The sequence below is a fragment of the Euprymna scolopes genome, chromosome 25 (genome assembly GCF_053919585.1).
Source record: "Euprymna scolopes isolate OS-2025 chromosome 25, ASM5391958v1, whole genome shotgun sequence".
In the NCBI taxonomy this organism is placed as follows: Eukaryota; Metazoa; Mollusca; class Cephalopoda; order Sepiida; family Sepiolidae; genus Euprymna; species Euprymna scolopes.
This window is the reverse complement of record NC_136506.1, coordinates 25,684,612-25,711,325: the sequence shown is the minus strand read 5'-3', so window position 1 is coordinate 25,711,325 and position 26,714 is coordinate 25,684,612. Positions and strand designations below refer to the sequence as shown.

Below are 26,714 nucleotides of genomic sequence, written 5' to 3'. Positions count from 1 at the left end.
AGAATTCTTTATCTTCAGTAAATATCTGTATAGTGGCACATCACGTAAACACCTGAAGTCTTGCCGACATGTTGGTAGTTGGGTGTGTGTTAATTTCTTTCTCCCTATTTAATTGTGGCTTTAATAGTTAAAGCAATTAAAAACACCAGCACCATTATTATGATGAGAGTTCCCAATTTTATGAATTACAGATACAATAGTATTATATATAGTATACATTAACCTGGTACAGATTAAATTGGTGTTGTTTGTACTAGCCGAGGATATGTCCTAAACAATCAATGACCTAGTTGCTATTAGGATGGAGTATGGTTCTATTTAGTCCTAGGAGGTTCACCCTCCCAGGCTTTAGCTTCTCTCTTGGGAAAAATGTTAATTTATTGCTAATTACCTGAGGCGCCCTTCTGGGAAAAGCCAACAGGATTGCTCAGGCATTTTTTGTCATTCAGAGTGCACTTCTAGTGCTTTTTCAAATCTGACCTGACCTTGTGTCTAATCTCCTGAAGAGGCGGTAAATAAAATACACTGACGATTGTATGATACCAAAATTTCCTCCACCCGTTGTCTGGGGGAGGAATGGAATGAAAGCGCTGAAAAGCACATTTGGCTTTCTTCAGACTAAACACTCATAGCGTCATAGCATTATTTCTTGAACACATTAGCTTAAATTCTAATATTTAGTTCTAGTGGACACTTCCTATTTCTACATAATCTTATCTTCTAATAAAAGTCTGTTTCTTACATAATCTAACCTACATGTGTTTTCTTTAGTCCACTATTTGGAGATTTAGTCTAAGTCTAATTCAGAAACAAAAGCTACCTCAACTTATCTGGCCATGTATATTATAAAACTGATGAGATTGAATACTTATTTCAAATTGAAATGGGCCATATTAGGTAAAGCTAATACGCTCCCAATAAACGAAACGAAATATATTACTATTCTTTATATTTTCAGGCTCTTGAAGATCCAAGAATTGGCATCATGAAAGCTAAAATCGATAGCATTATACATCAGGACACTAAATATCTCAGAGGGTTTTTGAATATGCGCACTCAGAAATGCTTTGCCGTCAAGGTAAGTTTGATGAAAAGGATTCATAAGAATTAACGGAAAATATCTAAGAAGAAATGACGTTGAAAAAATCCTATTAGACCCACAAGACAATAATGTCAGTTTCTTAGCCTATCACTTCAAATCCAGACTAGAATCTCTCTTTCGCTCTCTATCTAACTAACTTTGGCAACTGCTTTGAAAGAGAGTTAAACAGTAAAAGAAAGCTAGCTGACTGACTGTTTGACCTAGTTTCAGTGTTGGTTTGGAATTAACTACTAATAATAATTAAAAAAAAGTATTCTGTTTAACCCTCATACACTAATTTCATCCCTGGTGACTACAAACGAACAAAGATTACAATTTTTTTTCTTTACCATAACAAGATTGGGGTCATGATGAATCAGTTGATGTAAGTTGTATAAGAGTATCTTGTGTAGTTTCTGACTTTTTGCCAGACACACAGGTGCACATTAAATTACACCTTCCTTTATATGATATAACGGGCTGGGAAGCTGGGTTCAATTCATGGTCGAGTTATATGAGTGAAACAAAAATAATGATACTTGTTAACCCCTTAGATAAACACTCAACAGTACAAGGTCAGGATCAAGGGTAAGTGGAGTAGTCCTGAAAAAAAATTGACGCCCTTCCTTCAGTGTAATAGCTTATGAAAGGATTGCCTTTGGGTCGCCTTCGACTATAGTCAACCACTTTATTTACTTTTTATATAATAGATTTTTTTTTTATTATTTATGTTATGTATTTTATTTGTTTGCTATTTCTAATATTTATGAAAATTTTTTTGGGCCAGTCACATGTAGAAATCTGGTGATGCTAGGGTTCAACTCCCTGATTGTATACTGTATAAGTCCTAGTACTGAAAGATATTATTAGAAAGGGAAATACTTTGATTATGATTTGGTGCTTCCCCCCACCCTATTTGGATACCTGGGCCACTCTCCTGATATCTCTGCTCGCCTTTCTCTTTGACTTGTATGCAAGTATAAATGTCTGGGAAGTTGTGAGCACCACATCAAGTGTTTTAATCTTGATATTGGGTATATTAGATAATAGTTATGAGGGCCAAACGAAGTTACTGGCAACTTGGAATGTTGCCGAGTACAGCACATGTTTAGGGATTATATATGTTTGCTACCTCCTCCCTTATGCTTGTAAGGGTGCCAAACTTTGGATTGGTAGATATGTCAGCCGAGCTGATGGCTGAGATCTATTTACTAAATAAGTAAGCTCAAAAAATAAGAAGACTAAATAAGTTAAATTTATTGTTTCGCTTTTCCACATTTTTTAAATTCCTTTTGTCGAGCTGGTGCTATTAGATCAGGCTGTCTGAAAACATTAGCTTCCTGACTTAAATGTACCAAACAGTGATGTGGGTTTTTTATCGTACCCTTTGCAAAACTCACATTTTGCAAAACCAAAAACAAATATATATACATATACATATACATATATATATATATATATATATATATATATATATATATATATATATATATATATATATATATATAAAGATAACACAGAAATTACATAATGCATCGAAAATTATGTAATTTCCGTGTTATATTTTTATGTTATTGCTCTGTTTACCACATTGAGCTCTCATACCCGGATTTCCTCCTGGAATTATTCCATTATAACACTATATATATATATATATATATATATATATATATATATATATATATATATTACTTTTTACTGTATATATTAGTTATTATTTATAATAGTTCGAAACATCGCCGAGTTTGCCAAGAGACCTTTTAAAATGATCGGAGGTTAACATTGTGAAAATAATGCTCAATATGTGAACAGTAGTTCGATGAATCCAAATAATGCAAAACCAAAAACAAAAACAACAATTTTCCTTCGAACACCATGAATAAATATTTAAAGATAGAAAGAACTTTGAAACATAAAAACCGTTATTAAAATGACCAGATTTGACATTAAATAACTCAAAAAGGTTGATATACTGTAAAAAAAACAAAACAGCCAAACCAAACACCATGATTAAATATTTAAAGAAGATATACAGAACTTGAAGCATAAAAACTGTTGTCAAAATAACCAGATTGAGAATTAAATGACCCAAAAAATGCTTAATAGAGGATGCCCTTTTCTCTTCCCTGCAACCTCTTTCCCACAGAAAAAACGTTGCAAGCTTGTCTCCGCTTTATCATTATTTCCATGGCAAGTGCTCGTCTGAGCTTCAATCTCTGGTCCTTCTTCACCAAACTTCCATGAAAAAACATTCATCTAGCTGAAACCATTGTCAATAATTTTCCCCACTCTTTATCTATGCCTAAACCAAATTGTAGATTCCATGAACAAAGCTTCTTTCTTAGAACTGCACGCTTGTGGCACTCTCTTCCGTTTGCCTGTTTTCCATCTGACTACAATTGGTTGTCTTCAAGTCCAATGTAAACAAAGTCTTGATGAACCGTCTCCTTAAGTAACCCAATTTACCAAATTTCCACTACTAACAATTACTATGATATTATCCCATTGGCTACTGTACACTCTTTAAACCTCATCCTCGAGTGGCCTCCAGACTTTGATAAATGGTGACCCCTATGAAAATGAAAAAAAAAAAGAGTTGACATGCTGTGAAACAAAACAGCCAAACCAAACATCCTGAATAAATATTTGATGATATAAAAAACTTGAAGCATAAAAACTTTTGCCAAAATAACCATATTTGGCATAACTCAAATATAACTCCAAAAAGGCTTGATATGCTGTACTTGAATAAAAATGAATTTGTATAGATCAGCATGATACAACTTGTTTGGTACCAGCTTGATTTTGTTGTTGGCATTGGTTTCCTTAATTCTCTTTTTTATAACAATAAATTACTTACAAGACGTACCTGGTTAAGGTTTCCAACATCCATAAGTGGAACTAATGCTATGTAATTGATTTGATTCAAACTTCACACACCTAAGTTATCAATTTCGGAAAAATTCATTTTAAAATGGATGAAATCAAAACTTTTACTTTAGAGATACCAGTACATTTTCAATTACTCGTTTGAACTGCATTTTCATCATTGACAATTGAACGAGCTCGTTAAAATAAAAGGTTATGGTAGTTTTTAAAAACTGGAAACAAGATAACAGAATTCAATTTGGGAACAATTCATTTTAAAATGGATAAAGTTAAAAGTTTTATTAAAGCTGCCCCAGTACATTTTCTGTTACTTTTTTGAATCCAGGTGATCGCATTGAAATAAGTGGATGTGGAAGTTCATGCCGTACTTACGAACAGGAAATGTATGAGCACCTGCCTTTTTGATCTGATATGCGTTTACACAGATTGCACACACACACACACACACACACACACACACACACACACACACATACAATTTCAATTACACACCGATTACCTGCCCTTGTCGTGATTTCCATAGGTGGTGTTTGTCCTACTTCCTGTTCCGCTTCTTTCTATATTTTTTCCTCTTTCCATTCGGGTCACTGATGTGAATACACATTCTTTCTCGTCGAGCTGTGATGTGAGCACGTGCACGTTATTTTTCCACACGTGTCTCGACAGCTGTGTGGATTTATTTGCTTCCCCACTGAGCAAATTAGGCACAAGGCCGTTTTTTAATGTGGAGAGAGAGGGAGGGGGAGGGAAAGGAGGGACCAGCTCCTGAGAGGTGGGAAATGGGAGCTGGATAGTAACTGTTGGTATGAGGGGTTGCCCCTACATTGACGAAGGTCAGATATGTGGGGTTACCCCCACATATGGTCTGTGCTGGTCTTTGCTTGCAGCATCTGTCGGAACAGATACTACACTTTGATCTTGTCCCCCGTGCTGCTGAAGTGGGGGGGGGGTCTCAGCTGTGTATCGTTTTTAAGGTAAGACGAATCGTATACCTTATGAACTCTCGCATACTCAGTGAACAATTCAGTGCATATTTTATTGAACTCTTGCAAGCTACTGCACAAACATCCAGACACATGTATGCAAAAGAATATATACGTATAACAAACTTCTAACTCCATACACATATATATATATACAATAAGCTCGTATCCATAATGGACAATTAACTTCGTGCATGATATACACACACACACACACACACACACACACACACACACACACACACACACACACACGTATACACAATCACACTTTGTATTATTCAATACTTCTGTATGTAGAGGTGAAATCGAATTGAAGATGCCCAGTTACAAGACCAGAGTGGTCTTGGTGTCACGCCCCCATAGAAGTAGACTCGCCCGCTTGCATGAGAAGCGAGAGCAGGCTACTTAAACAAGACATTCACAGCAACCGGTGTGCTTTCAAATATACGTCGTCTTGCTGACACTTTATATGGTGTTGCTGATATAGGAAACCTACTACAAACTATGTTGTAATATGGATGAACAAACACAGCAGACATTACTTCTACGAATCCTCAAGCTACACCAAGAGAATATCGCCCTGCAAACAGACGGAGGACAGTCCAGCAAGCCACTTACAAGGAGACCCGACAGACCTACCATAGAACCGAACTCAAGTGATGGTGACTGGGCGATATTCATTGACTCCTGGAATAGATACAAGGAGATGTGTGGGTTGACAAAGCTAACAGCGTTAAGAAACGAGCTGAGAACAGCCTGTTCCCCAGAAGTAAATCGGCTGTTGTTCGACAAGGAAGAAGCAGAAATACTGAACTCCATCACGGAAGAACAGCTGTTATGACACATAAAGCTCGTAGCCATCAGAAGCCTACACAAAGAAGTGTACCGGCAAGAATTCCACTCCGTAAGGCAGAAGAAGGGGAAATCAGTTACAGACTTCATGGCATGACTTCGATCAGTCGCAAAATTCTGCGACTTTTCAGTGACTTCTCCAAACCGGATAGGATGCAGTCGGAAAGTCAGCTACTCCAACGATATAGTAACAGGACAAATGGTGGCAGGGCTGGCAAACCTGGAGCATCAAAGCAAGGTGCTGTCGGAGGCTGCAACGCTTACAATACTGGAAGAAAAATTCAACAGGCTTGTAAGCCTAGAGACCATGAACAAGTCTATCCTCCATCTCCACAGTGGTGTATATCCTACTACAATGAGCATATACAGGTCAGGCTGCAGGCAGCAGCCTCGGGAGACACTGAACCCTGTAAATGGTGTGGGAAGAGCTCACACCATGACGGCTCAAAACTTACTTTATCTACTCCTAGGTTCCTCCTTTGCTATAACATTGTCCAGGAACCAACACACGTTGTGTCCAGTTTCAGTTGCAGGGGAGACTAAGACAAAGAATAGAAAACAACTCCAACTTGCTTGTTCTTTATAGCAACAAAATTTCCTCATTTTCTATTTACCGCTGTGACGTCCCTCATGTGATCGTTTTCTTGAGAGTCCCTCAGCCCTTGCACGTGATGGCGAACCTTATCCACGTCTCTCACATGATCGTTTTCTTCCTCTTTTTTTATAGACGTTTTTCCCTGGTGATGTCAATGCATTGCATTTATATATGCACATTCATGTTATGCAACACTTTCTGACAATGGTAGCTCTGTAGAGATCGGGGTTACCGATCTGTAAAGAAAATAAAACATGTTCTAAACTCCAACCTCAAACCATGCATGACACACACACACACACACACACACACACACACACACACACACACACACACACACACACACACACGTGTACACAAACATACTTTGTATTATTCAATACTTCTGTATAAATAAATAATCCTTGTATATATGTAAATATGTAACCCTGTTTTAGTGTTTCTTTTTAATGCTTCTTTAAATGTACTTTGGTTGTAATTACATTATTGGCATATTTTGTGTACTCACTTCTTGCTTAAGAGGAGCATGCGGCTATAATCTCTTTATTCCTCTACTTAACAAAAGCAGGTACTATTCGCCCACTACAAGGGTGGCTAATGTGCTCCATCCTCTACTGTCTTAGTGTATTATTATATAGATTTCTTTCTTGATAATAATTATCTTTTTTTATGTGGTAATTTCGATTGAAAACAAAATAAATTGTCAACACAAAAAAGCTAACCTGTTTATATATATAGGTAAACTCATATATATATATATATATATATATATATATGTATATATATGCATATAAAATAAAAATTACAATTAAATTTACCAAAATGATCCAAGATGGTAAAACTAAAGTATATTATAAATATTAATAGATTAATATTTATAAAGTTATCTCAGCCAGATGTAAAAGCTCGATAAAACCAAATAGGAGATAGAGCTTGCTGATATTTTCTTAAGTAATAACCTGTACATTTCAGTTGACCTATGTTATTTTGCCCTATATATATTTTTTGTGCCTTTTAACATTTCCTGTCTGGGTCATTTTGACATTTGTTTTTCTATTTTATATTTAATTCTATCACACTTTAATTTTTTTTTCCTCTTCTTCTTCCCTGATCTTTCTTATTTATATTTATGTCTCGGCAGCAGTGTGATAAGCATATCTTATTTTTCTTTTATTAATATTATTGGAATTTTTCCCCTTGTACATATTTGTGAATTATTCCATGGATTTCGGCCTTTGGATTATTTTGGACCATCTTCCAATTATGGGATTTCCTTGGATTTTACTTGTGCAAATGGAAATTCAATTAACTTTCTTGAAGTTATATTTTTGGATTTTACCATCATTGGATTATTTATTTTTCACCAGACTATCCATTCACGTGAAATCGCCCTTTTCTTCACCATATTCTCTCAAGTAAGATCTTTGACTTACTTGTTGTTTCATCAAATACTTTTGTATGCAAAATCCGATCCCGCATTTTGCTAATTCCTACCCTATGATGAAAAGGAAAGTATTTCTTTGAAACTCTACGGATTAAGGACTATCCACTTATCTAGTGTTTTCTTTTCAGATTAAATATGTTTTAAACTCTTTTTCAAAGTGTTTTTTAACATATTTTATTAACTGTTTGTTTGCTTGTATATATATATATATATATATATATATATATATATATATATATATATATATATATACGTATATATATATATATATATATATATATATATATATAATTTAAAGGAGATTAGAATAATAGTCTAAAGAGCTAAGTGTATTTTAATGTAATAGTGAAATTACTAGTTTAATTAAAATACAGGAAATGCTCGTTGTAATTTAGATATATAATAAGCTCGATAGTTAAATGTCCTAGAGCTAATTCAATATTAAGTAATGTGATTTATAATTTAAAAGTTTTAAAATTTTTAAAATTTAAAAATCAAAATTTAATTAAATTAAAAATCAGTTTCATAAGAAGGAACAACAACAAAGTCAATTATTTGTACGATCGTTTCGGAAATCCGTGCTTTTTATTTGTGGTATACATGAAGTCACGTAGAATAATTATACATAGTTTTTTTGGTAAGCACGGTCTCCTCATCAGCAAATTTAGGAGGATTTCTATTGAATTGAAAAGACACCAAAAATAAACCTAGCATTAAAAGTAAGGCAGATGAATCTGAAAAATTGAAGTAAAAGGTTTGGATATAAAATTTATAAGAAAATTAATAAGAAAATTGGTATAGGTTAGAGATAGAAATGAGTAGAAAAAATATATATATTTTTGAATTTACATAATAAATTTGATTTAAAAATATATAGATATATAATTACCTTTTGGTTTTTCTTTTTTTGAAATCAGGAACTGTATTTAAAGTAGTCATTTAGATGTTTGCTATAGCTTTTTATTTTATTGAATGATGAATTTTAAAAGGGCGACGCTCGTGCAGTAAATTGTTTCCGTTAGCGTATTTTGATTTAGAGACGCTACAGTTAATATCTATAGAGAGAAAGTTTTTTTTTTTTTTTTTTTTTTTTTTTTGCAAGTTTTTAAGGGGAGATAATTGTCATGGCTTTATTTATTATTTGATTTACGAGTCTAAGGGCGGTAATTGGTTTAACTTAATTTATTAAAAAAAAAAAAAAAAAAAAAAAAAAATCTATTTTTATTAATGAGTAATTTTTAATGATTTAAGGTGGTTTATATTTATTAAATTTAAACCAACGTTTATGATTACACGATAGAAGCTCGTGTCTTGAATTTACTAGTTTGGTTGTGCTTTTTATATCTTCATATTTTAAAATTTTTAGGGTTTCTTTTGTACATAATGTACAAAATTTATCTCCTGGTTTATATGGTTTGCAAGTCTCAATTATTTGCCATTTTGAGTTGAAAGAAATATTGCTATTTTAAAAAAAAAAAAAAAAAAAAAAAAAAAAAAAAAAACTCTCTCTCTATAGATATTAACTGTAGCGTCTCTAAATCAAAATACACTAACGGAAACAATTTACTGCACGAGCGTCGCCCTTTTAAAATTCATCATTCAATAAAATAAAAAGCTATAGCAAACATCTAAATGACTACTTTAAATACAGTTCCTGATTTCAAAAAAAGAAAAACCAAAAGGTAATTATATATCTATATATTTTTAAATCAAATTTATTATGTAAATTCAAAAATATATATTTTTTTTCTACTCATTTCTATCTCTAACCTATGCCAATTTTCTTATTAATTCTCTTATAAATTTTATATCCAAACCTTTTACTTCAATTTTTCAGATTCATCTGCCTTACTTTTAATGCTAGGTTTATTTTTGGTGTCTTTTCAATTCAATAGAAATCCTCCTAAATTTGCTGATGAGGAGACCGTGCTTACCAAAAAAACTATGTATAATTATTCTACGTGACTTCATGTATACCACAAATAAAAAGCACGGATTTCCGAAACGATCATACAAATAATTGACTTTGTTGTTGTTCCTTCTTATGAAACTGATTTTTAATTTAATTAAATTTTGATTTTTAAATTTTAAAAATTTTAAAACTTTTAAATTATAAATCACATTACTTAATATATATATATATATATATATATACGATTACTTCATTTAATCACATAAATTAATATACGAAGAGATATAATTTTATGCATACAGTTCTCAGTATTTACTTCAACAGTGCTCAGTACATAGGTAGAGCTAGTTGGGTGCGGTGGCAACTAGAAAGCTGATTGGCTAACAAAAAAACTGAATACCATGTGCTTATATATAAATGCGCGACAACCACAACTTTTCGCATAAGCCTGACAAACTACTCACGAGAATGAAACGCGGAATATTCTGTGTAGCTTAATTGCCATATATATTTTCATAACTTACTATATATATATATATATATATATATATATATATTGTATAACATTATATGTTCTGTTTTAATGTTAATTAATTATAACATAAAATTCAAAATAATGTTATGTTTTAAAATTGTTTAATGAAATATATTATTGTTTTTTTTTTCTGTTTGTTACAGCCCAACATTAATGGTAAGTAAACACAAATTTTAACTAAAATTTAATTGTTAAAATATATTTCAAAACTTAATGTTCACTTTTTGGATAAGTTTAAGTTTTTCAAATTTCTTCTGATTGAAAGTCTGGAAACGAGTTTGTGCCCTTTGCAGACTGACTTGAACAAATTATTTTTCATGATCTGAAAAATTTAGCCCGTTAGACTGACGGCTAATATTTTTAAGATGGATTTTATAAAATTCTTAATAAATATCTCATAAAGTTTGTTTACGTTTTCCTTGAGCTTAGGGTATAACCAAGAGTCACAGAGGCTATAAGAAGAGTGAGGAACTGTCTTGATACCTATCTTGATAAGAGAGTCTGTGACAAGGATGGAGTTGTGGACAGGTGCATTTGCACAAATCTTCTGCATCATCAGTTCCTCATGAATAATTGTGTGTACAGTTCCCACACTGACATCAAACTGTTCACTTATTGTCTCTATAGACACAGGATGGTCTTTATCCATGAAATTCTTTATTTGGCTAATCAACTCTTGTGTTCTGACTTCCTTACTCTTCCCATACCTCTCATCATTCCTCACAAACTCCCAGCCTTCCTTGAATCTTTTATGCCACTTAAAAACTGATGCTTGATTCATGTAAGATAGTCCAAAAACAGTTTGAAACGTTCCATGTGTTTCTATGACATTTTTCCAAGTCTAAAATAGAATTTTATTGGATATCATTCTTCTAAAGTATCCATACATTCAGATTGCATTTTCGAAATTCACCAGCTGTGACAATCGGGCTTTAGTAAGGTGTATTCCAATTCCTGCTGTAGCTGTTCATTTGAACCTGAAATCATAAAAAATTGGTCAGTCATGTATAAGATGTATAGCAATAAGATACTAAATTTTCAAGAGTCTATTTTAAATTTTTAAATGCCTGTACAAAAAAAAAGGTGGAAACTTATTGAAGACACCTCATACATATATGTAGGTGCAGTTTTATTGAATAAAGTATTTCAGGTTGCAGATGTCTTGTATTTTGTCTATTTTTGTATTTAGGGAAAGGATTATGGAAATTTTTTGAAGGGGGAATGTTTTACGGGCTTGTACACTCTTATCGTGAAGGATGTTGGTGTATAGAGTTGATACGTCCAAGATGACTAAAATACTTTCTTGCAAAAGATTGTCGATTTGTCTGATAGTGTTGAGAAAATGTGTAGTGTTCTTGATATAGCTAGGGATGCTGGGTAATAAGGGGGTTAAAATCTGGTCTACATATCCAGAAATATATTGTTAGCATGGAGGTGAAATGTTTAGGGGTTTGACTAATTCATAAATATTGTCGGGGTTAAGGGTTAGTGTTTGAGGTGTCTCTGATGTAGCAGTGGTAAGGCCAGTGTTTCTGGTGTAGAAGTTGGCTGCTTTAGGATTTGTGTGTATATATGTGTGTTTCCTGGGAAGGGTTAGGGTTAAAATAAATAAAAATTCTGTATTTGAAGACTAACATTTTCAAATTATAAAATTTAAATACATAAATTTATATATATATATATATATATATATATATATATATATATATATATATATATATATATATATATATATATATATATATAAAGTTATAAAATATATATGGCGATTAAGCTACACTGAATATTCCGCATTTCATCCACTCTAGGACTCTTCAGCGCATAAGCCTGAAGAGCCCTAGAGTGGATGAAACGTGGAATATTCAGTGTAGCTTAATCGCCATATATATTTTATAATTTACTAACTAGCTCTACCTATGTATTGAGCACTTTTTAAGTAAATACTTAAAGTTTACGCATAAATTTATACTTTCGTATATTAATTTTATGTGAGTAAATTAAGTAGTTATATATATATATATATATATATATATATATATATATATATATATATATATATATATATATATATATATATATTATTAAATTAGGAAGTAAAATGGTGTAGAATGCTTTAGCATATGTGTGTTTCCTGGGAAGGGTTAGGGTTAAAATAAATAAAAATTCTGTATTTGAAGACTAACTTTTTCAAATCATAAAATTTAAATACATAAATTTATATATATATATATATATATATATATATATATATATTTATTATTAAATTAGAAAGTAAAGTGGTGTAGAAGTTGGCTGCTTTAGGATTTGTGTGTATGCATATGTGTTTCCTGGGAAGAACAGATAAAAAACGAATTTTTTATGGTTTGAAAACAAAGAATAGGTGCAAACCAATAAAAACACTTGCTAATATTTTTTCTCTGAGCATATGAATAAGCATTAAAAACTCATGGAGTAAGGAAATAGATTTATTCAATTCTATTCTTTGTTTTCAAACAATAAAAATTCTGTATTTGAAGACTAACTTTTTCAAATCATAAAATTTAAATACATAAATTTATATATATATATATATATATTATTAAATTAGAAAGTAAATTGTTAAGAATACTTTGTTGACTTGACAAGCAACGTTTCGGTCACTGCGACCTTCCTTCACTCATGAGTCGTATGAACGTATTTATAAATAAATTCAAAACTTGTTTTGAGAGAAATTAAAAAAAAAAAAAATGACCTGAAAATAACTTGTTTCTTTTTTTCTCACGTTTTCACATTCTCATGTCAACGGGATGTTGTAACGATTTATAATTAGTTTAAACAAAAAAAAAAAAGGAGATAAAATAAAGGAACTCAACTGTAAGACTCATACACGAATAAAACTACACATGAATATGACCTTAAGAAAGCTGCAGCATCCCGTTCATAATGTAAAAACACAAGTTATTTGGTTCGTGTGCAGGGTATTTTCCTTTTTGAGTTTACTTTACAAAAAAGATTTATTTATTTATTATCTAAATTTTTAAAAAAATTGTTCGCTCTCAGCGAGACATATTGTTACTGAAGTGCAAGGAGCTACTGTGATAGGGGCCAGATTTATAGGTGGTAACTTCTTTGACGGACTTATTATGAGTAATGAGTATAATTAGTTATGTCTAACATATCTAATCACGTTTAATATAGCGTGTTAACGGTCCGTTTCATAAATAAGTAACATCAAATCCCCCCACTCTTCTGGTTATATCTTTGCATTCAACCGATGTCAAAAGCAACTCTGTGAAAAACAAATGAGTCCTTTTTTTTTTTTTTTTTTTTTTTTTACTTTTCGTAAGCCCCAAGATAACCATATTGCCTCTGAAAGGCAAGGAGCTACTATGATATTGGGCAGATTTATAGGGGCAACTGAGTGGGGAGTTGAGCAGAAAGATATTTGCTTACATTACATTTAAACATCTGCATTTTCGTATCGTTGGAAAAAAAAAAAAATTGGAACCGAGAAGGAATTTCAAAGGCCACTGATCCAAAGGAAAATGCCTAATAGAGTAGAAAGATTTCCAACGTGTACAAACCTCTACAGTGAAGGGGTGTAATTTTGCTACTAGATGGGTGAGGCATGGATAAGTGCAGTAAGTCTATCGGATCGCATTCCGTTGAGGTATTTAAACGTAATTATGTTTGAAAAAACTTTTACTAATTAGTATAACAAAAAAAATAAATAATGAATATAACATACGAGGGATGTTCCAAAAGTAATGCCTCCTATTTTTATTCCGCCCGAATAGATCAGAGGAGTTTGTAAATTGCATTGTTATGATGACCCCACTTATGCATTCATGATCTGAGTTTCATCTCTCTGTTTCAGACACTGACGATGTGAGACTCTACAAAAGTAACCCCTGTCATAGTTGTGCGTCAGAAGCAGAGATGCGTCATTGAATTCCTCCATGCAGAAAAAATTGAAATGATCAATATTCGTCGGCGCCTGTTGAACAAAGCTGATGCAGATAATGTCAGCACAGAAGATAGATTAATCAGTTTCAGTGTCGACAGAGGTATGAGTGACAAAGCGTGCTTCAGACTTTTATGACTGAGGTATCGAAAGAGGTTGGCAAAAATGCATTGAGAATGGTGGTAACTAAATTCTGGAGCGCAAAAGGTTGCTCATTTTAATAGTACTTCTCCTGCCTTTGTAGCCCTTAAACATTTTAGTTTTTGAGTTAAAAAAATAGGAGGCCTTATTTTTGTAACGAGCCTCATATTTTAATTAGAGTACATGCAGCTAATGTCGCCCAAAATCGTTAATAACATTCAGAATCTTTTCTGCAATTTAATCGTATTTAGTTCAAATAAATGGTGCTCATATAGATTTGCACTTATTTAGGAAAACAAAAAAATAAAGAAACGCTGTGTACCTACTTGTCACAACATATTCCAAAAATCACAAAAATTGATCAATTACCTTTTTTTTTATTCAAGAAAATCAAATTTTATGATCTTCAGCGATTAAGTATTTTTAGAAGTCGTTGATGAGCCCTGCTTCTGGAGTAGTTGTTGAGGGGGAGGTAACCAAGGATGAAGTTCAAATCCAATCAAATATGGTGACTGGTTTCTCTCGCATCAAGCAAGTTATAAAATTGAATTTTCTTAAAAAAAAAAAAAAAAAAAATACTTGATCAAGTTATGTGATTTTTGGAATATGCCATCTTTGTTCTGTAATGAGTACATCATAAAGATTTTTCTGCATTTACTTTACTTAAAATTTTCATTATAAGTGCAAGTCTAAATAAACGCCAAATATACTTTAGTCCACCAAGTTTCAGTCATGAATGTTCAACAATCTTTATTGAAGTTCAGTGATATGATGATACTTTGATGATAGTTTCCAGATGTAATCTAGAATAAGCTTCACACTCACCAGATCTTAACCTCCCTTGATCTCTTCCATTAGATTATTTCAAAGATGATGTCTATCAAAACAATCCTATTTCTGAACCAAAGAAGGTTGCCACAGCCAAAATCGGGGCGATGCCAATATTAAATAATATTCTGAGATTTAATTAAAAGACACACACACACACACACAAAAGCTTTATTATAATAATGATGTGGATTATAAATTATGTTAACATTAGACTGTTTTGTTGTAATTAACTTTTACATATATGGTTTTGTTTCAGGATTACTGGATATTGCACGCAGAACTTACACAGAGATCATTGATGATATTGGTGGTAATTTCATTTTTTCTCGTAATTTAATTTTATTTATAACTAACTATGTATACTTGGCAGTGCCTAGGAGTCTTTATATTTTCATTTTTGTTTCAGTTTTTTAAAAACTATGCCAATATTTTTTTAATCATTTGTTTTTAAATAGGATTTAGAAATTTGGATTATTTAGACTACTGTTTTTATTTTCAGCATTATTTTCACAACGTTTTGGTCAATGTAACCACTGACCTTCTTCAGATGTTTCTAGCTGAACTCTAGAATCTTTCTTGAAACATGGGTATCTGTATGGGATTTTGAATGGAACCCTTTATTGAATCCACTACTGGTAGCATTGTGACACTATGTTCGACTAGGGTCGTTGAGTGCTTTGGGGGGGGGTAGGAAATGAGAAAGGGTGGGTGACAAATGAAATAGTATTTTTTTAAACAAAGGACGATGTGTGGGACAAAGGAGTCAAGGCTGAGGTTTAAATTCAGGGTGTGACGAGTGAAAATTCAGGGTGTGACGAGTGACCAAATGACCACTAGGTAGAGAACAATGGGCAAAGGATTGAACAATGCGCCTGTAGATATTTTAGCGGGAAAGTCACTGTGAGTCAGGGGAACAATAGGAACGACAAAGCTGGACTTAACGACAGTCAATACGTTTTTTACGACAGTCGTGAGTTGAAACTTTACGACAGTCAAGGTTGGAAGTTCAGTTGGACTTTGACTTCAGTTGGAAACAGAACATGGCTTGGGCCAGGTACGGAAAAGCTTTGGGAGATCCGGATGAACTGATGGCAACAGACGAACCCAGCCTTGGCAGGACGTAGATGTAAACCTTAGCATGTAGCCGTACACATTCAGAGTTCAACTGATATATATGTGGAAGAATCAGCATCTGTGTTTTTCTTATGTTTTGTTTTATTTTTTTTTTACTGGTGAACCCGTGCTCCCATCAATGGTTGCCGTGTAAAAAAGACGGCGATGACATGGCCAGAACTAGAATGATGGAAGATGAAAATGAAGGAGAAATCTACAGCAGGCAACATCTGGGGTCAGCGGCTTGTCAGTGGGGAGACCATTTGATGTCATAGTATGCTTCCATTCCATCAGCCATGACTGGTTGAACGTCTTAAATAATTCACAATTGTATTCTTAGTATCACCTACATTGAGGTTTGAACCTTCAACTTCCAAAAGAATGTCATTTACAGCTGAATTTTACTAACTACTTTATCTGTTATGCTATGGCAAGAGACATCTGAAGAAGGTCAGAGGTTACATCGGCTGAAACATTGTGAAAATGACATTCATGATGAGAATAGTAGTCTGAATCACACAAATAATACAAATTATAACTTTAAAAATTCAGAAAACAATTTTGAAAGTGAAATTTTATTTATTAAAGTATAATTTTTTTTTTTTTTTTTTTTTTACACAGTGATCACCACTTATCAAGGCCCGGAAGCCACTCAGGGATAAGGGTTATTGCAAGTACATTAAGTTAGTAAGGAGATTTGCTGATGTGTTTACTTAAGGGGGCGGTTCATTAGGAATTTGTTAACATTGGACTTGAAGACATCCAAATTGTAGTCCGGAGGGAAGCAGGCAGACGGAACAGAGTTCCACAGGCGTGCAGTTCTAAGAAAGAAGCTTTGTTCATGGAATCCGCGTTTTGATTTAGGCACAGATATAGAGTGGGGGAAATCATTAATGATATCAAAGTATTTCAAAACATTAACTAATTTTCTTAAGTTAGTGCTGTTTATTCCCTCTAATATTTTGAATTCATATTTTGATTGTCATTTGGACTGATATTTTTACTGTCAATATTTTTGTTTAATATTTTGACTGTCAATCCTTTGGAATAATAATTTTGTTAGGAATCTAATATTTTGAATTCATATTTTGATTGTCATTTGGACTGATATTTTTACTGTCAATCATTTTGTTTAATATTTTGACTGTCAATCCTTTGGAATAATAATTTTGTTAGGAATCTAATATTTTGAATTCATATTTTGATTGTCATTTGGACTGATATTTTTACTGTCAATCATTTTGTTTAATATTTTGACTGTCAATCCTTTGGAATAATAATTTTGTTAGGAATCTAATATTTTGAATTCATATTTTGATTGTCATTTGGACTGATATTTTTACTGTCAATCATTTTGTTTAATATTTTGACTGTCAATCCTTTGGAATAATAATTTTGTTAGGAATCTAATATTTTGAATTCATATTTTGATTGTCATTTGGACTGATATTTTTACTGTCAATCATTTTGTTTAATATTTTGACTGTCAATCCTTTGGAATAATAATTTTGTTAGGAATCTAATATTTTGAATTCATATTTTGATTGTCATTTGGACTGATATTTTTACTGTCAATCATTTTGTTTAATATTTTGACTGTCAATCCTTTGGAATAATAATTTTGTTAGGAATCTAATATTTTGAATTCATATTTTGATTGTCATTTGGACTGATATTTTTACTGTCAATCATTTTGTTTAATATTTTGACTGTCAATCCTTTGGAATAATAATTTTGTTAGGAATCTAATATTTTGAATTCATATTTTGATTGTCATTTGGACTGATATTTTTACTGTCAATCATTTTGTTTAATATTTTGACTGTCAATCCTTTGGAATAATAATTTTGTTAGGAATCTAATATTTTGAATTCATATTTTGATTGTCATTTGGACTGATATTTTTACTGTCAATCATCTTGTTTAATATTTTGACTGTCAATCCTTTGGAATAATAATTTTGTTAGGAATCTAATATTTTGAATTCATATTTTGCTTGTCATTTTGACTAATATTTTTACTGTCAATCATTTTGACTAATATTTTGACTGTCAATCATTTTGACTAATATTTTGACTATCAATCCTTTGGAATAATATTTTTGTAGGTATCTAATATTTTGACCGTTAGCTGAACTTACATTTTGACTGTCATTTTAATTATATTTTGACTGTAAGTAATTTGAACTAATATTTCCACTGTCATTCATTTAGAATGAAATATCTGGGCGTTTTTAAAAATTGAGGCTAATATTTATGACAGTAATACTAATAAGTTGAAATAAAATTCTTAGATTTTTTGGTACTTATGCAGAATAAGGACCATGCTGTCGTAAGAATTTTCCAGGCAGTTTATGTAAAATGCCAGTTGCTGAGATAAAAGTTTGTGCTTTTTTTTGTGCAAACGCTGGCCAGTCTTTCAATGGAAAATATATTATCTATTATTATGAAGATAATTCATGATTGAAAAATGAAAATGATATTCTTTTTGTTTTTTTAATAAGAAAATACAATGAATAATTATTGGACAATTTTTACAAAACTATAAGAAAATTAAAATTCAAATAAAGAACATTCATCGTAAAGTAAGTTCTGTGAATAAATATTTACTTTTTGAAGAACAAACAACTGAAAACAATAAGAATAATTAAAAAACCTTTTTTATACGTTTTTTAAAAAATTTTTTAAGATTTTTTTTTTTGTTAAATCAAGATAAATATTTAATTTTTTTTTTTAATAATCAACGAAAGATAGCAAATGTTTTTTTAAATAACGCTGGCTGCTGTGATTTGGTAAATTTTGGTAAATTTCATCGGCACAGTTTTTCGGCAACTTTCATTGCCACAGTGTTCCATTTCTACATTTCACTACTTTCTATTACTTGTTCTGTTGCACTTCAGTTCTAAAATACATTTTCATCGTTAAAGACACATTTTGAACGCACTTATTTTAAGAATACCCATTCTTGTTTGTAATATTTCCATATTTCTTGGACTCAATTGCAGAACTGATAAAGCAACTGTCTATCAAATGCCAGCTGCCATTGAAGACCGGTTATAACTCAACGAGAGGATTCTTCATCCAACTTTTTTGTGGTGGCAAACAAAAATACACGGCAGAAATGTTACCCGGATTTTTTATTAAAGTCAACAAATGCAAGAATACGTTGAACTTCACCACTGCCGACTTGGTAAATTGAATCCTAATCATTTTAAGAAACACACCATATTTATTTCATCTATATTATAATTCTCTTTGTCTGTCTGTCTGTTTGATTTTTTGTGGCTGGAATTTGGTATGAACCTTTTTATGATAAGGTGCACTGAACTAACTATTGTAGTATTTGTGTGATGCATAGTAAGGGATTAACAAAGAGTAGTATTTAATGCAAAAATGAACGACAATTTAGCCATATTAACTATCAATTCGGCAAGAGCACTCATTCTAAGCCAATATATATAACTTTTAAAAATTATAATTAATTAGTTTAGGAGTGAATCCTTTATTAGCAATGTATAAACACACTACATACCTAAGTTATATAAAGAAGATTAACACGAGTTAGTTCCCTTGAACCTACGTGCTATAAAAGGGAGACAATCTTTTATTGTAAATCGGATTTAATTCTGAAAATAAAGAGTAGAAAAGTTCTTTGAATTCTTAGTGTTAATGCCAGGCAATGAAAGTTAAATTGATTTGGCTTTTAGCCAAAAATGAATTGAAAAATAAAAACATCAAAACTCAGAGCATTATCCAATCTTAATGAACTCTTAAGTATTTATTAATTAATTTAATTAATAAATGAATGTTAAAATTAAAAAAACAAACAAAAAAAACTAGTTCACTTTAATTAATTTATTCCTGGCCTGTTTGATTTCAAGATCGCTATACATCTTATTATGTCAAACCAGAAGAACATCCAACTCAAAATATGCAGTAAACAATGTTTGGTCAGATTTGGTTCTTAATCTTAAAAGACTTCCTGTTTTGGTTAAAAGTAAGTAATCAAGTAGTTGTTAAAAGATAATCAAGAAAAGTTTTGTAGTAAATTTTATTTTAAATAATTTCTTTTATAATTATTAAAAAATGTGGTTGAATTTTTCTTTTTTTTTGCAGATAATATAATAAAATGTTTTTGGTATTGTGTATTTTAAATAAATTATTTTAGAAAAGTAATAAAATATGTGCTTTGATTTTTTTTGTGGAAAACATAAAAATGCTTTAGTTTTGTAGTTTTCATAATACTGTGAACTTGCATATATGATATAGCTGAAATCATTTGGTTTTATTCAGTCACTTTAGGGAAACTTGTGCAGGGAGCTGAGAAAATGTTGCTGTGCTAATTCCTCATCTAGAAACCTTATTCTAACTTCAGTTCTTTTATAATGTCTAACATTTTAGTCTTTAACAAATTTTAAGAATATATGGAAATTCAGAGAACCTTGTTTAATTGGTGTCTATGACAAAAATTTCACGCAAATCTAAAATATTTGAATTAAAAAAATTGGAGGTATGAATTTTAATGTACAGCTTCCACTCCGTTCTTACACACTTTGCATTAAACTAAATTCAAGTGATCTTAAATGTAAATATACATGTACAAATATGTAAAAATATACACATACAAATATCTAAAAATACACACATACAAACATATAAAAATATACTAATGCAGATGTACTATTGGGAATCCCAGATTAAATGCTATATAGGTAGTTTTAGAAATAGAAAGCTATATAAATATATTTTCATTTCCCATCAGTGAGTTAGCAGGGGCAGAAAAGGTTAGTTTGACAGGCATAAGAATATACACATACAAATATGTAAAAATATACACGTCCAAATGCATAAAAATATACTCATACAAATACATAAAAATATACACATACAAATACATAAAAATATCACATACAAATATGTAAAAAATACACATACAAATATATTTGAATATACACATACAAATATATTTGAATATACACATACAAATATATAAAAATATACACATACAAATCGCCTATATAGTAAAATGATTGCAGAAATTTCCCTCTGGACCAAAATATTGTAGGTTTGCAACAACAGATACCACATATAAATTCAATACATCAAGGCTAATAGCCACTATATTATGTAGCTTTCTGCTGCATTGCATCCTACAAGCAACACTATCACAACTTCAACATCTTTAGAGGAAGAAGTCACTATTTTTCTAAATATCTAGTCCTACCACTACCCCCAGTTGTTACTGGAATGAATTTTTCACTTTCCACAGATTCTATGCTTTCACCGCCTGTAGCTGGCTATTAAAAACATAGGACTAACATAATCTTCACAGTTTCTGATTCATAAATAATAATGGCTCCCTTGTCAAATTCTGTCCATTCTGATTGGCTGAGCTCTGATAATTCTCATTCTGGAATCGTTATTTTCATGGCAAGCGTTTGTCTGAGCTCCAATCTATGATCCTCCCTCGCCAAACTTTCACGAGAAATGCCTGTCTATCTGAAAACATTATCAATAATTCCCCCCACTCTTTATCTGTGCCTAAACCTAAATGTAGATTCCATGAAAAAAGCTTCTTTCTTAAAACTGCACACCTGTGGAACTGGCTTCCGTTTTCTTGCTTTCCAGCTGACTACAATATGGTTGTTTCAAGTCTAACGCAAAGAAGTTCTTGATGAGCTGTTCCACTTAAGTCAACAAATTTACCGAATTTCCATTACTAACTATTACTGTATTGTCCAGTTGACTACTATACACTATTTAACCCCCTATCCTCGAGTGGCCTCTAGGCCTTGATAAGTGGTGATGCCTATGTAAAAAAAAATACCCAAAAAACAAACTGTTACTAAAATTACAATATAACGTCACTAAGATGCATATTAATTCGCACAGCGTCAATGTTGTTTCATGCTTAGGTCATTACTGTCTTGTGTCCGTGTCTTGCACTTCACAATTCGCTGGAGGTTTACTATAAACATTAACAAGTCTCAAAATATAGTGTATCCACAAATATTGAGAATATAAACAAAAAAGCATGCATCGCTACAGGTTCTTATTATAGTCCAGACATTTGTGTGTTTGTGTGCGTGTGTTAAAAAAAATCAAACTTTTGTTGTTAAAACAATTGCAAAAGAAAAAATAATGAATGTATATAAACATTAAAGAATGCATCTTTTCATGAGATAAAAACATCTATATATATGTTAAGGGCAAAATGTGCATTTGCGTGTTTGTATGTATTGAAAAACTTTCGATACAGGCGACGGGTCCTGACCATTTTGGTATCGTTTTGAAGCACGACCCTTGGGACGACAACTATCGAAAAATTGGCCAAAAACATTCATTCCTTCATCATCAACTTGGCAGTTTTGTACAAGGAGGGGTCGTTTTCTGCATTAACATTTTTGAAAAGCCATCGTCTCCTTTCGATTGACTATTTTAATTTCAACGCTCTCCACTTCCGCTCACGTGACAGAGACATCAACTAAGACGTTACTTTTTTTTACTTTCTTTTCATCCTCCGCATTGCGGGTTCAAGCCTGCCTACCTGCTACCACTTTTTTTTTTTTTTGCTTTTTTTTGTTACCCTTAATCTCCACACACCCGGGCAATGCCGGGAACCCCCGCAATTTTTTTTTTAAACACCTCTCTCCACCATGGGCTGTTGTTTTGATTCTCCCCATAGTTCTCCACCCTCCGCTACTACCATTTTTTTTTTAACAACTCTCTCCACCCAGGATGCCTACCGGGTTTCCTTACTACACCACCTCTCCACAACTGGGCAATGCAGAGTACCCCGCTAGTATATAATTATCATGACACAAAAACATATTAAAATGCATTTTTTTTCGTGTTATTACATAAATATTTGATTGTGACTTCCAAACTTCAATTATATTAATCTTAAAAACAATTATTATCGCATATACACAAGTTTTAATGAATCTCTCCCATACGTGAATCTTGACGTTCACCTTTAAATGTGTCTGCCTATAAAACATTGACATTGTTATTCATTATACTTTTCAGATAAAGCTTAATGGTAAGAGCTTTGTTTTATTTTTCATTTTCAGCAAGTTGCAATATTTTGATTTGTTTCTGTTTTGTTGGCATTGCTTTCACTGATATAATCAGGTATTTATTATAATGATTATGTATATGTTGCAAACATTCCTAATAAAAATGATGTGATTAAACTAATGTTGAAAATGAGTGGAAGTCACTTAATAAAAATGTGGGGGCACATACCTCATTACCGGAGCCTGCGACATTCAGAAAGGTTATAAAAATTACTATGAACACATTTTGTTTGACGAAATACTAAGACGCACACAATGTGTGTGTATTTTATTTACAACATAGAGAACCGAAGAGTTACAATAAAAGGGAAGAGAATCCCCACAGTAAAAGGGTTTTGGAAAGGGGCAGATAACCCTATAGCAATTGAATATATATCAACACTCCTCCTCAATTGCTGACAGTCTGCATTATAGTTTATGGAGTCCCAAAAGTTCCCTGAGCCTTAGAAACTGTGTGCTTCCAAGTCCTTTAGTTAGCAGGTCGGCTACCATCTCTTTACTTGGACAGTATTCGAGCTTAACAGTTTCCCGCTCGACCAGTTCTCGAACATAGTGGAACTTTATGTCCACATGTTTGGCCCTTCCATGATACTGTGGACTCCTTGCCATACATATGGTTGACTGGTTGTCCTCATATATAAGGGTTGGTGTTACTGGAGATCCTAGCAAAGCACTTTGAAGATTCTGCATCCAAACAGCCTCCTGTGCTATACTTGCCAATGCCATGTACTCAGCTTCAGCTGTTGATAGAGCAACACAGGTTTGCCTTTTGCTTCTCCAGCTGACTGCCGCACCACTCAGCTTAAAAACATATCCAGATGTTGATCTGCGATCATCCAAATTACCAGCCCAGTCAGCATCGGAGTACCCCAGGAGATTGGTGGCTTTCTTCTTGTCATAAAGTAAACCATATCCTTGTGTACCGTTTAAGTACTGAAGGATATGTTTCACAGCCTTCCAGTGTTCCATTGTAGGTTGAGAGCAGAATCTCGAAACATTTCCAACGGCATGAGCAATATCCGGTCGTGTCCTTGTCGACAGGTACAATAGGCTCCCAACTGCAGACTGATACAACTCTTTGTTGACCAGTTTACTTGTTTCCGTTGCCTTCGTCAATTTTGTTCCGGGATCAATTGGAGTAGACACAGGTTTGGAATTCTCCATCTGGAACTTTCTCAAGACATCTGCTGTGTATGTAGGCTGTCCAATCCATATTTTTCCTGCTTCGGGATAAATAATCTTCACACCCCAAAAATGGTGTAGTTTTCCCAAATCTTTTATTTTGAAAATCTTTGATATCGCTTTCATGAAATCTTCGTAAGAGTTGTGGATTTACATGCCACAATGATGTCATCAACATAAACAGCTGTTATGAAAATGTCTCCTCCTGAAGATTTTATGTAGATGCAAGGATCACTTTCCAACTGTTGGAAGTCCATCTTCTTCAGCTGACCATGCAGTGCATCATTCCAACATCTTGGGGACTGCTTCAAGCCATAAATACTTCGCTTCAATTTACAGACAAGATGTTCCTTGCCTTTAACTTTGAAACCCTCTGGCTGCCTCATGTAGATTTCCTCCTTCAGCTCTCCATTCAGGAAAGCAGTGGCTATGTCCAATTGATGCAGCTTCAGATCATGCTGTGCTGCTAGTGCAATAACTGTTCACACCGATTCAAATCTCACAACTGGGCAGAAAGTCTCGTCATAATCGATTCCTTGCTTCTGAAGAAAACCTTGAGCTACAAGTCGAGCTTTATAGTGTTCCATATTACCATCAGCATCGTATTTTCGCTTGAACACCCACTTGCTACCAATAGTTTTTCGTCCACTGGGCAATTCCGTCTGTATTAGAATGTAAGGAAGAAATTTCGTTATTCATTGCCTTCAACCATTTATTCTTTTCAGGACCAGAAAGTGCTTCCTTCATGGTCAATGGGTCATTTAAGTTATGAGCCATGTAAACCCATTCGCCATACGGATCTGGGGTTTTCTTTAGCCTTGATGATCTTTGGGGTCCTGTTAGCTCTTGTGGGTTGTCTTCATCATCGGAGCTATCTTGGTGTCCAATTTCTACCAGAGATGGATTTACAATTTCTTCTTTCTCCTGTTCAGCTATTGAACCTGATTCATTGAAGATGACATCTCTGCTATGGAACACTCTGGATTTTCTGGTATCAAAGAGTTGATACCCTTTTATACCAATCCCGTAACCAAGGAATTTGCACTTCTTTGCTTTTGAGTCCATTTTGAATCTTTCATCCTTCGGTACATGGACAAAAGCATCACATCCAAAAATGCGTAGGTGTTTCACATTAGGCTTACGTCCCTTCAGCACTTCATATGGTGTCATACCTTCTACTGCATTTGTTGGGCTCCGATTTCTAATATACGAAGCTGTTGATAATGCCTCAGCCCAAAATTTCTTAGGCAGCTTAGAATCCGATAGCATTGATCGAACCATCTCCACCAATGTTCGGTTCATCCTCTCTGCAACACCATTTTGTTCTGGCGTTTTTGGAACAGTATACTCGTGCGTAATCCCCTCCTTCAGGTAGTTTTCAAATTCTTTTGAAGTATACTCTCCTCCATTGTCGATTCGTAAAACCTTTAAATTTTTTTTACCAGTGAACTTTTCCACCATAGTTTTCCATTCACTGAATTTTTGGGGGACATCTCGTTTGTTTTTGAGCACATATAATGGATTTGTCATCAATAAACGTGACAAAATATTCGGCACCACCAAGCGATTTTGCCTCTATCCTTCCACAAACATCGCTAAGCACAATTTCAAGAAGCTGAGTTGCTTGCTTTCCTCCAGATTTTGGAAACGATGAACGATGATGTTTTCCATCCAAGCAAGGCTCACAAAACTTAATTTCCTTGTTTATATTGTAGTCAAGGCCAATAACTAGTTGGTCCTTTACTAGTTTTTGCAAGTTCTTTTCTCCAAGGTGGCCAAAGCGTCTATGCCAAATCTCCTTTGTGTTACCATCTAAACAGGAGTTTACTGCATGGGTTGATTCATTTATATCAGAACAGTTTAAATAATAAAGGTTCCCAATTTTGGAACCTGTAGCCACCACCTTTTGCTTGTTATCTAAAAATTGACAATTTGAGTCACTGAAGATACAGTTTTTTCCAGATTTAGTGGCTCTGGACACACTCAAAAGATTGTAGGACAATTTAGGAACATATAAGGTCTCATACAACCTGCATTTCTGGTGTTTCCCGTCCGGTACACCCACTTTTAGCTCTGTTGTTCCTGTTCCTATTGCCTCAACTGAGAATCCATCACCAAGGGTTATTTCCTCA

The 26,714-nt window shown here is 32.9% G+C and overlaps 1 protein-coding gene across 1 annotated transcript in view; it reads left to right on the top strand.

Annotated features, from left to right (window-relative positions):
• The window catches only part of LOC145247298 (mutS protein homolog 4-like), a 150,557-nt gene that overhangs the window by 65,480 nt on the left and 58,363 nt on the right, over positions 1-26,714 (top strand). The window contains exons 11-13 of the mRNA XM_080108920.1: positions 959-1,078; positions 10,438-10,450; positions 15,466-15,519. Of these exons, the coding sequence (XP_079965046.1) occupies positions 959-1,078; positions 10,438-10,450; positions 15,466-15,519 (187 nt within the window). The remainder of the gene's footprint in view (positions 1-958; positions 1,079-10,437; positions 10,451-15,465; positions 15,520-26,714) is intronic.